Source organism: Typopeltis vanoorti, chromosome 7 (assembly GCF_054136105.1).
Source record: "Typopeltis vanoorti isolate ZY-2024b chromosome 7, IOZ_Tvanoo_1.0, whole genome shotgun sequence".
NCBI classification, from domain to species: Eukaryota; Metazoa; Arthropoda; class Arachnida; order Uropygi; family Thelyphonidae; genus Typopeltis; species Typopeltis vanoorti.
In genome coordinates this window covers 113,277,810-113,290,974 of record NC_143555.1, presented here as the reverse complement: position 1 = coordinate 113,290,974, position 13,165 = coordinate 113,277,810, and the positions used below count along the sequence as shown (strand labels likewise).

Sequence of the window (13,165 nt, the reverse complement as noted above, 5' to 3'; positions counted from 1 at the left end):
CGAGTTGCCCTGGTGTTGTACCACCTTACCCCAGTCCTGAAGATACTTTCAGGCGCAAACTTTGTTTGCTCACACTTGGATAAAGGATTAAACTAAATTTATTATACTCTAACCAAGTGAAAAATAAACTTTCAATTTCTGTAGTTTAAGTAGTTGTCACTATTTCAAATGTTCTGTCTATGAATACAACTCAGATCACAAATATGTGAACAATACTTTCAGTCGGTATGCATGTTATAAAATTAAATAAAATCTCAGAATACACAGGATCCTTTCAATCTGAATGGGGAAAATAAAGAAAGAAAGCAATGAAATAAAAAATATAAAAAAATAAAATAAAGAACAAAACAGGCAATATTTTAGTGCAGAAAAATCTAGTTCATAATCTCAAGTCTTATCAATTCAATTTTTTAAAATAATTTTTGTTAACATGAAATAAGCTTTACAGAGAAAACGTATGAATATGGATCCTTGTTTCCCTAAGGGAAGAAGAATAAAAAAAGCTGGATAATTTAGTATAAAGTATAAATTATCAGCTTTGTATCTATACTGGCCTTTTCTGAGTCGAGCTAAAAAACCAAAGAATTAAAGAAAAAGTAATTAGGTATTAGTATTGACTAATATATTGACAAGTATAGTACTTGGTTTTGACTGGAATTACAGTCAAAACCAAGATCAAGAGACTGGCATATTATGTTGGATAACTGCATGTTCTCTGACCAGTCTGTCTGTTTTGTGGGGTTTCATTCCAGAAAACAGACAAATTAATTTTCTGGAAAGAAACCCTGCCATGTTCATATGAGACTAACTAACTCTCCATCAGATGAAAAGCCTTTATAAAGGTTCTAGCATCCTAGATTCAAACTCAAGCTTTCCAGTGGGACAAGTGTCATCTCATCTGTCTGTCTGAATCTTAGTAGACTAACACCTCTGAAAGGAGCTAGAGCACTAGATCAGAGAGGGACCAATATGTGCTACATGAACTACTACAATGACTACTACACTGCCACTAAATTTTATCTTTTGCCACCATTAATTCGTTGCATTAAAGATTCCACAGATTATTATTTCTCTTACTGAAAAAATTTTCTTTGACATTATTGTTCTCTTAATATTTCTGAGAATAGAATATATATATACTAGGCACAAAGTGGTCTTGAAATATTATATTTTTATAGATTATTACATACACAATTTACAAAAAATAGTTAGTATGAATGAAAAACTTCCATAAAAAGGAAGCACAGATGTAAGCATCAATAATCTGATATTCACATGACTGACACTCATTTACTTATAAAATAATTATTTAATTAAAATTAATATATCTGAAAAAACTTTACCTTGCTGGTTGAAAATAATTACACAAAAAATCGAACCTCTCATCAGGAACAGGAACCCTACGTACAATTTAAAAAAAAAGTATTTTAGCAACAACGTTATGCAAGACAAAAATTGCCATTGTTAATAGCTGTTAACTGCAAAATTTAAATAAGAGCAATTTACATATTCAATTATCCTCTCGTTAAAGTAATTTTTTTTAATGTGGTTTCCACTCATGAAGTGCTTCTACACTGGTTTCCATAAATTAAGGAACAAAGGGAAAAATCACAATAACTCAAAAACCATATGATGAATTTTTATGCAATTCGGTGAAAAGCAATATGATATGAGATCTGAAGGAACATCTGCAAAAATTGTAAATAAATAGTTTAAGTAACAAATCAGTACATGAAGACAATGGTCAAAACAAGAGGTCAGAATGAGATTGTCAAAGTGCCTCAATAAGGAATGTCATCACCTCTCACAGCAAGATGGCACTCTTAATGATGTGAACATTTTCATGCTACTCATAATGGTTTTCAGCTCAGTTGGTAATAACGGCCACTGCTCCTGCAAAGCTCTCCTATGTCCCTCCAGGTCTGTGGGAGGGGGGGTTCTACGTACAGCATCCCAGAGATGCTCAATAGGATTAAGGTCAGGAGACCTGGCAGGCAAATCCATATGTATGATAGTCTCTTCTTGAAGATACTAGTCCACAAAATGATGTTAAATAGCATCTTGAACGAGAATGCATAGTTTTTTGGGGAAGCTACTGATATGATGTGTTTAAGCCAGGAGAGACTGGAGGAGAATGTTAGTCCAAGCAGAGAGATCTGATTTTATCTAGTGATTTATGCATTACTGACGGTAAGGGTAGCTGAGCTGAGAAGCTCCCTCTTCTCTTGCAAAAGAGAAGAGGGAGCCATGTACCATGACTCACAGAGAACACTCAGAGAGAGAGAGAGAGAGAGAACTGACTACCCAATTATAAAGGATGGCAAAGAAACCAAAGGATGGAAGACATGGTTGAAATCTCTAGAAATGTCAAGAGTGACAGTACAAGTTTCTCGAAACCCTTCCTTGGCATATGTCCACTGCCCTCTTAGCTTACATCGCCCACCCAGTGGATCAACGGTAGATCTTGAATGGAAGAATCTATACTAGTGATTGCAAATCACTTGGTAGACTTCTAGGTAGTGCAGAAATTGGTCTGTTGATGACTTTCTCCATTATTTTAGAGAGGACAGAGGTGATGGCAATTAGCTGGTAATTTTCTCTGAATACGAGTGTACTTCAGTGGTTGTTTTTTGGAAGTTAGTTGCTGTCGCGATATAATATATTTTGGTACTGTCGGAATCGAACGCGTAACGGTGGAAGACAAAACGAAGCTAAGTTACTGTATTTAGTTATATTTCATTTTATTTAATTATATTTAGTACTTAAATGTTCTGATGTTTGTACTTTTTTTCCTCTTATTTATTAATTGAATAATTATTAAAGATTAGGGTATAATTTGACAAAACACGTCACAGATAAGTATGGCACCTGTGCGAAGGAAAATGGCGGCCAGTAATGAAGGTTCGCCATCGTTATCAAAGAACAGTAGCATAAAAGAAATGAGTCAGTGTACTAGCTGTGAAATGTACGCTTTGCGGAGTGCGGTCGGAGTGTGGTTAGATGATAATAAAGGATTGAATGTGTGTAGAAAATGTAGGGAGAATGCGGAATTGAAGTGTATTTCGGATCGCGAGTGTGATATTTTTGTCAACCTTCAGAATGAAGGAAACAGGGATATGACAAGAAACGGCAACGTTGTACATGAAAATTGTGAGAGTGTGAATGTAGAAAGTGTGAATGATAGTATAAATGGTTTCTCAGAGAACAAAAAAGATGAGATAGATGCATTGAGTGAGATCGCGTTGTTGAATAGTGCGATAGAAAGAGCAAAACAGCAGCTAGAGTGCATGAACAAAAGTAGACTGAATGAACCAACCAATAATAAAAGGTATGACAGGAAAAATAGACGTATGAATGTGAACATGAACAAAATGAAGGATAGAGTGCTGTATGGAGACTCGTTAGTACGAGGTGTGTTAGTAGAGGATTTGACAAAATCGTACCAACCTGGTGCGACCATAAAGGACGTAACTGCGTCTATTAGAGAGCAAAAGGAAAGGGTGAAAGAAATGATTGTTGTGGCAGGTACGAATGATTTGAAAGGAGATAAAATGGAAATGATAGAAGACCTGAATGAATTGTTTGAGGTAGCAAAAGAAAAGAGTGAGAGAGTTAGAATGATTAGTCTTTTGCCACGGTATGACAGTGAAATGTTTAAAAGGAGGGCTATAATTGCAAATGACTTTATGCGTGGGTTATGTATGACGAGTGGTGTGGAATTTGTGGATGTGTGGAGTGAGTTTGATGGGCGAAAGGATCTATATAAGATGGATGGCTTGCATTTGAATGGTTACGGTGTAAGAAGACTTGAGAAAGTGTTGCTGAATGTAGTGGATGTGCAAATTCAGGGAAACTAGATTTGTTTGGGGGGGGAGTGAAGATACAGTCCTTATGGAGGCAGTTGAATGTAAGAATGAATATAATATGCTAGAGCAAATAAGGACAACAAATCAAATCTGAGTGGGATAGTTAATATAAGGCATCAAGGTAGGGTTGGGGATAATGGGGGTCTTAAATTCATGTACACTAATACTAGGAGTATTAGGAACAAGAAGGAAGAGTTTTTGGCCATGGTTGGCACTTCCAGACCACAGGTTATAGGTATTAGTGAAACATGGCTGACTGTAGATGATATAACTAGTGGGATTGAATGTGATGGGTATAGTGTGTTCAGGAATGACAGAGTGAATAAAATGGGGGGAGGAGTATTGTTGATGATAGCTGATGAGCTCCAGCCAAGGAGAATAGAAGTTGAATTGCAGGATAGAGAAAAGAGCACATTTGAGGCCATTTGGTGTGAGATTGTGGCTAGCAGAACTAAATATACAATTGGGTGCTGCTATAGACCAGGTGATGGAAAAGATGATGGTGACAGTATGCACAAGCAAATAGAAGAAATGGGTGGAAGGAGGGTGATTATTATGGGAGATTTCAACTATGGTCGCATTGATTGGAGTGAGGAGAGGACACACGGGAGGAAGGAACTGGATTTTATGCGGTTATTAAGGGATAACTATCTGCGACAGCATGTAATGGAAAATACTAGGGGTCAGAGAGTGCTTGACCTAGTAATTACATCTGAGGATTTGGCTGTAACAAATATGACCACATTGCCACCAATCGGTGAGAGTGATCATAGGGTCTTAACTTGGGAGGTGGTTAAAGGTGCAGAAAAGTCCGAATAATAAATCAAGTAGGGGTTAAATGGATGAATAACACCATTAAGCTTGAGTTGCAAAAAAAGAAACAACTATGGAGGGAATTTAAGGAGAAGGGTGACCGGCAGGCACATGAACGGTATAAAGCACAGGCCAGAAGGGAGACGAGTGTGGTAAGAAAAGCAAAAAAGGATTACGAAAGAACATTGGCCATGCAGGCTAAAGAGAATCCTAAACAGTTTTTTAGATATGTAGCAAGTAAAAAGAAAAATGTACATGGCAGATTGATTTTAAAGAATGCCGATGGTAGGGAGGTAACTGAATCAGTTAAGATAGTTGAGTTACTGAGTGAGCACTTTGCAAAAGTATATCATCCAGGTGGTGACATTGCAGAAACGAATAAACCAGTAGATTATACGGGAATTGTGGTTAATGAAGTGGAGGTGAGTAGTCTATTGCATAACCTCAATGTCAATACATCTGTGGGATTGGATGGTATACCAGCTCGTGTTGTACGAGAAGCAGCTAAAGAATTGTCAGTACCCTTGACCATTTTGTTTAATTTGAGTCTCGGGTCTGGGTTAGTCCCGAGCGGGTGGAAAGAGGGGAAAATAGTTCCACTGCATAAAGGTGGTTCCAAGACTGCTGTAGTAAATTACCGACCAATTAGCATATCAGGAATCATTGTCAAGGTCTTAGAGAAAATAGTCAAGAGGAAAATACAAGACTGGATAGAAGAAAATGGGATACTGTATCGGGGACAGCATGGTTTTGTGAAGGGTAGGTCATGCCTCAGTAACTTGCTCACGTATTATAACACAGTGACGGCTGAACTGGATAAGGGTAATGGGTTTACGGTGATTCTACTGGACCTTGCCAAGGCCTTTGACAGGATTCCACATGGAATTCTAATCAGTAAATTGCAGCATATGGGAATGGACATAGGGTTGGTGAGATGGATAGGAGGGTGGTTGACGGAGAGATATCAGAGAGTGGTTTACTCGGGAGTAGAGTCCACAAGACGGCCTGTGACTAGTGGTGTGCCACAAGGATCTGTTCTTGGACCACTGCTGTTTAATTTGTTCATAAATGATATAGGAAATGATCTGAGAGGAACAGTTCATTTGTTTGCGGATGATGCGAAGTTGGGTAGGGCAATAGTGAATGCAGATGACGTCAAAATTTTGCAGGATGATTTGGATAGATTGGAGGTCTGGGCTAAGGAGAATGGATGTCAGTTTAATGTGGCAAAATGTAAGGTTATGCATTTTGGGGTGAAAAGATTGGCGGCAGTTTACTGCATTGGTGGAACCGTGCTCCAGGAAATTGATGAGGCACGAGATTTAGGAGTGTTGGTAGATAAGGAATTGAAATTTAGGGGACATATTGCAAAAGTGACCAAAACAGCTCATCAAATCACTTGGTTGCTGAAGAATACGTTGACAAGCAGAGACAAGCAGGTTATTGTTCCTCTGTATCGAGCCTTGATAAGACCCCATCTAGACTACTGTGCTCAGATTTGGTCACCTAGGTTTCTTCTTGACGGGGAGGAGGTGGAGAGGATCCAGAGGCGAGTTACCAAGATGACAGCAGGTCTGTGGAATGAACCGTATGAGAACAGGTTGAGGATTTGTGGGTTGCAAAAATTGGTTGATAGGCGGAGGAGGGGAGATTTGATTGAGACATTCAAATTACTGAAGGGTTTCTATAAAATTAATTCAGAAGATATTTTTGAGAACAGGGCTGGTTGTGGGAGGACTAGGGGACATCCATGGAAACTGGGCAAAAGTGTGGTTAGTAAAGGTGTTAGAGCTGGGTTCTTTACTTTTAGAGTAGTGAATGAGTGGAATGCGCTCCCTGAGTCTGTGGTGGATGCTGTGACAGTGAATGAGTTTAAGGCGAGGTATGATAGATACTGTATGAATGTCAAATAGTTGTGATGAATATGATTTGGGGCCTCCCTCGATGAGTCCAATGACTCCCTGGAGTTGCCCGTAATAATAGTAATAATAGTAATTTGATGGTAGACTTCTATCTTTTATTAGAAAAGGCTGGACATGAGATTGCTTCTATACATTGGTATAACTACCAGCTATATATAATAGATTGCAGAGACAATACAGGACAGGTGTTAGCACTAGAACAATTTGAGAACCACTGAAGAGAGATGCCGTCAAGACCAGAAGACTTTTTAGTGTTCAAGTCATTTAGTAGTTTCTGATATCTTTATCGAAAATCTCCAGGAGGTGATTTCATCCAGACATCGATGCAGAAGTTAGAGGATGATGCCAGGAAGTCAGCTTTATCTTTTGGTTAAGTAATAGTAGTAGCATAAGGATGGAAGAGAAACGTGGAAGTGCAGGTGTGCAGAAGTTGCATCCCACAGGCCTGGCAAGGGATTAGAAGGCAAGTTTTCTGCTGATGACTGTTTTGCATTTGTTGTATGCTTTGGAATAGGCAGAGTATGATGCTGGGGTTCGTGCAAGTTACCTGTGGTAAACTTGTTTTTTTTTTTTTTTTTTTTTACTTGTTGACTGATGCATTTTCTGTTGAACCAGGAAAGCAGATGAGGATTCTAAGAAGAATGGGAGATGAAGACCTTCATGTCAGTAAAGATAATTTCTGACTCATTTGGAGCAGGTGTTGGGATTGGATGATTGGAAGCAATAGTCAGAGCAAAGAAAGGAGAAGCAAAATTGGGATTTTGCACTTTTGGCACTACATCTCTGGCACTACAATTTGCAGCTTTGTAGTGCCAGAGGATGCAAGGTCAGGAGTGGTTTGAGGAAGGGCTTCTGTGAAAGACTTGCACAAGATTGTGGTCTGAGTTGCCAAGAGGGAGGTAACCTCTACAGTGTATCTGGAAGGTCAAAAAAGAGATTCATAGTATTTGGAGAATGAAAGTAGGCAGATGTACGATTTGTTAGGTCATTACTTAGAGCAAAGACTTCTTGTCCAGCTTGGTTGGGTATTGGAAAAGGAGAGCCAGTTTGAATTATGGATGTTGAGGTCACCTAGGAAGATGACCTCACTATTTGGATAGCTGGATCACAGATGGTAGGGTAGTTTCATGGAAAGGAATGTGAAGGGGGGGGGGTCTGAGTGGTTATCGGTGTTTGGAGACTGGTAAATGCAACAAATGAATGTTACTAAATGTGACAAGAAAACATTGGGCCAGAGAAGGTCAAAAGCAGAATTAGCCATTCCCTGGCAGGCTACATCAGATCTCACACAGGCACTCGTGCCACTTTTGTGACAAAAGAATAAATGAAGTGTGTAGTATGGGCACTGGAGGTGGATAGTAGTGGATGTAGTTGCAATCTAGGTTTCTGTCAAGAGTAAGATGTCTGGTCTGGAAGACTGCAGGTGATGGTGAACATCATTTGTGTTGGTGTTAATGCTAAGGATGTTAGTAAAGTGAATGTGCAAGTGACTTTCTATTGAGGAGATTCTGGCTTGGTTCATATGTTGTGATGTGTCTTTTTTTTTTTTTTTTTGAGATTAGTTTGTGAGTAAGATTCATTATTGCTGCAGTATCACTGTCGTGTTTTGCAAGATTCTTCATAAGTTTAAACATGGTTAGATTGAAGGATACAGTGATAACATACAGTGAGAGGAGACAGACTCTTGGACATAACATCCACACAGAAAGAGTCCAGTCTCCATGCCGAAATGTGGCCTCGACATTGCCTCCTGCATATCACTACTTGGACTCACTCTGCCAGGTCATGCCTATAGAGGATGTGGCCAAGGATGTAGTCGGGCCAGGGAGCAGCAGGGCGACGCCCTGGTACTTTTGATCAAACTTAAAATTGCAGTGTCATTAATTTTTCTTCATTTTAAACTTCATTATAATAAATTATAAGAATTATAATAATGAGACTTATAATGCATTTCCAGCTTTCGGTCAAAACATAGCAGCTTGCTGCCCTTGTCATTTTCATTTCAGAAAAAAGGCAATCTCTCTGCCATATCGCCGTAGCAATAATAATAATGCCACACTTCGTGCTCTGGATTTTTGTTTCCAAGGATAGAGAGCCCTGGCACTATTTCTTTTTAGGACTACACTCCTGGATGTGGCAACAAGATTATCCACCAGCTGAACAGGAAGCCTCCTGACTTATTACTGACAGGTTCAGGCCCGTGTATTAACTGACAGCTACCTTGCAGTGTTGCTATTTTAATGGATGTACCCTTGAAATGGAGTAGGTCAGTTGTGGATCTCTAAAAATGTTTGGCATGACCTTGAAGGGTCATGCTAAACACTTTTATTGCTCACACTGAACAAAGAAGAGATGTGAGGGGAGGAGGAACAGAAACTAGAATCCCTGCTCTGGTGACCAAATATGGCATTTGCCACTTCAGACCTCCATTATGCCAGGTGGTGGAATTTCACTGGTCAGTGAATGTCATCTACCACCTAGTAGGTCTAGGTATATTTTTTATTTGTATTTATATATATACAGTATATTTTAATATGTTGTTTATTTATTTATTTATTATTTATTTTTACATATTTATATTTTTTTGTATGCAATAACCAGATTCAGCATCATTTTCACAGGCCGTATTCTCATATCCACCCCCCCCCCCCCAGTTATCACGATTTTTCTCTTTGTTTCTTAATTTATGGAAATTAGTGTATAAACCTATAGTATATTTGCACTGTGAGGAGGCTAAGGACAATATAGATATATTCTCTTTTTTCATTTTTTTCATTCTATTCTTGGTTATAGCCATTCAGAAAATAGGTTTTCTTGATGGCAGATATTTCAGAAATTTGAAAATATGCTGGTGAAGAACATATATGAGCTTTTGATAGCAGTAAGTTGATAACATTATATTTCTGTGAAAGAAGGTGAGCCAATGTCTGATGGACATAGCAGCATAGCAGCCAGAGAAAGTGTTTGCAGTAGGAAGTGACAATAGAAATGTTTACTTCTTGTTTTATAAGAATATTAAAAAAGGGCAAATTTTTGCTTGACACTGCTTCTAAGATCAATTTGATCCTAAGGTGTAAGTTCTTAATTTTACTTCTAGTTCCTGATGTGAGTTCTTGTGTGATCATTTCAAATCACTCTGTCAATAAAAAGAATTATACTGGGAAGGGGGGGGGACATTTCATCACGCAGCCTTGGCACTAGGACTTGCTTAACAATGACAATTACTGTACTGGAGCAGTTACACATGGCCAACAGACAATAGACTTGGCAAGGTTTAATGGTTTAATCTGAAATGATTCAGTGCTGAATTTTCATTTGTTAATATTTCCCATGTTTCCCTTTTGTTAGAGATTATCACAATGTCTGTGATGGATATATCAAGAAACATTACACACAATGATAAACTCTTGGATGGCAGGCAATTTAAAGTAAAATGACATGGGAAAATTGAATTAAACTTATTTGTGTATATGGGCACACAGAAGGTTCTACAAAGAAAGAAGTAAAAAAGTTTTTCAAGTCATTGTAGAGTAGTGACAAAGAAGCTGGTCCTTGTTGAAGATTTATACAGTAGAATAGGAAATGAATACCAGACCTATGGAAATGTTTAGGGAAAAACTGAAGAAAAGAGCCAAAATAATAATAATAAGATGGCCTGGTTGGCCAAATGGTTAACGTATCTGCTCTCAGGCCAAAAGACTGCGGGTTAAAACCCACTTAGGACACAGATGTTTGTGATTGTCTTTCACCTTCATATATTCATTCATACTAACACACACACACACCCTTCCCCAATATAGAGTAGGTCACCATGGAAGAAGTAAACCCAATCCTCCTGCAATAGGAGAGCTCTTCACCCTACAGTGGGAAAGATATAGGCTGATATTAGCATTATTTCTGGTCAGGACATGGAATACTCATTACACCCTGTTCCAGCATAACGATGTGCATAAATTCATGTGAAGAGAACACATAAGAAATAAGAAAAGTCTTATTGATTAGGCTTACTGAACTTACTGACTAGGTTGTTCTCAATCTAGTCAGTAAGTTATCTTCAAAGCAGTTCAGGTTACGAGGATATACAGGAGGATATGAAATAGGAAGCAACCACCAAATTTTGAGCAGGATAACAATGAATATCATATGAGAGGGGGGGGATCAAAGTCAAGCGAGCATATTACAGATATAAACTACAAACTGAAACATACAAATTATTGAAGAAAAATTGAGAGAATATGAAAACAAGAATGAAATCATGAAGATACAGTGACAGAATCTAAAGAATCAAATTCAGCCACAGGCATGTGGCAAAGCCATTAACAAGGATAGAAAAATCAGAATTTCAATGATGGATTCAATATCCACATCGAAATTAATTCCTTCATTCCCATCCAATATTCAATCTAGGCCATGGTTTTTCCAAGAAGCATGTCAAAGCAAATAGCATGTTAAATGGATTGGGACAAAAATTCAAACTTCATTCTTAGGATACACCAAAACCCGCAACAAATGCAAAACAACCATTAACAAATCTAATTTCTTACCATTCTGTGTAATCAATACTGTGAAAATTCAGCTAACATGTACAGCCAACAGACAAGCCTTTCCATGTGTTTAACTTCAAAAGAGCTAAATACACAAACTTGCCTCTTGCACAAATGGCAGTCATGCCTTCTTTGTGAGGAATCTCACAAACACCCAGTGGTCTTTGTGAGATCCCTCATGAAGACCACTGGGTGAATGACTGTCAATCTATATATCCCTTCCTCTCCCCCCCCCCTTGTCATCCATGTGGCACTAATATAACAACACCACTGTAGACAAAGCTCAACTCCTAGCATCATTATTTTCTTTCAACTCCCTCCTGCACAGATAACCAAGGTAAATATGTCATCATTAATCAAACTAAAACCACATGGCTCTTGTAGCTTTTTTTTTTAACCAGAAAAACAAAAGAATCTTGATAACAAAATGGCCTCTGGTGCTGATGGTGTCCTCCACCTATTGTACTTAGAAGATGAGTTCCAGATCTAATAAACTAATACAGTCTTTTATCGTCTAAAAATAGTACTTTATCATCTCTACATCCTTATATTCAGCTTGCATCCCCCTCCCTCCACAACATGGAAGCAAGCTCAAATTCAACTCATTCAAAAAAAAAAAAAAAAAAAAAAAAAAAAAAAAAAAAAAAAAAAGGGGGGGGTTCTCTCTCTCTCTCGGATCTCCTCATGTCTGAGGACTCATGATCTTCCTGATGATGCTTTGCCATTTCTTTCTCCCCTCTGCCTCTCTTATTGCTTGTTCTAGTTTAAGTTCAGTGATTCTTGATATTTGGTCAATCCACCTGTTCGGGGGGGGGGTCCTCTTTTCTTTTTCTTTTCCTACACGGCTTACCTTGGATGATTACTTTTTCTAGGCAGTTGCCTTCCCTTCTACATGTGTGTCCAAAATATTGCAGTATTCTCTTTTCGATTATGTTTATCAGTCTTGTGTGGATATTCAGTTCTTCTAGAATACTTTTGTTTGTTCTCTTTTCTGTCCAAGACACTTTTAACAATCTTCTCCAGCACTAGAGCTCGAACACCCCAATTCTTCTTCTGTCATCTTTTGTCATAGTCCAAGACTCAGAAGCAAAGAGAAAGATTGTTGAAAAAAACTAAGGTTTCTACAAGCTTAGCTTCACTGGTTTCTCCCACTCAAAATTCTAGAGCATAAATTGTGCCCAAAATGTAGAAATTCTATGGCTATTCAATATTTCACAGGCATCTAATCAAGTGAGAGAAAGGCATTACATAAAAGTGAACACTCACTTACTTGCCATACTACCATCTTATGATCTGCCTCCTTCCACCTTTTGCAAATGGATTTCTTTCCTCTCTGGTCATTCATTACATGGCATGATGGATCATTTCTTCCCTTCAGATTCACAAACAACACCCAAGTACACAAGCTATGTACTTTTTACCTGCACTCTTTTTCCTATACATAAATGACCATCTCACATTAACCTCAAGTCTTATCTATATATAGATTTTTACACAGAACATTCCATTCCTATTCTTTGTTTGAGTGGTAGTTGGAAGCTCAGGATCTTCTATATCAGTCTTAAACACTGATCACGTTACCATTCTCCAGCAGATTAAGGACAATCTTGTCAACTTCAGTGCCTGTCAAAACAATCCTATCTTCCTTTAACTTCCTTACCACAAACACATAACCACAGTCTCCTCAGCCTACAAAAAACTTGGTGTTTCTTTCCATTAAGATACTACTTTACATCTGCACAACTACTAACACTGTGCAAATCCCATGTCCATCCAAACTTGGAATGTTATTCTCACATTTGGTGTGGCGCATAAAGGATTTCCCTAGAAGCGCGATGCTATTCAGAAGAAGACAATTTAGGTTAACACATTCATGCTGCCCTGGTTTGCATGTATTGTGCATCTGGCAGGAACTTGCTTGACCATATAACACTGCCCTTCTGCACTAGATAGGACTATTTTTATACATTCATCAACACACACACGCATGCATGCATGGCAGGCCAGTTTCAAGTTTCAT

The 13,165-nt window shown here is 38.3% G+C and overlaps 1 protein-coding gene across 1 annotated transcript in view; it reads right to left on the bottom strand.

Annotated features, from left to right (window-relative positions):
- Positions 1 to 13,165, bottom strand: part of LOC150104979 (obg-like ATPase 1) — a 343,661-nt gene that overhangs the window by 227,680 nt on the left and 102,816 nt on the right. Inside the window, exon 4 of the mRNA XM_090396086.1 lies at positions 1,344 to 1,400. Coding sequence (XP_090252212.1) covers positions 1,344 to 1,400 — 57 coding nt within the window. The remainder of the gene's footprint in view (positions 1 to 1,343; positions 1,401 to 13,165) is intronic.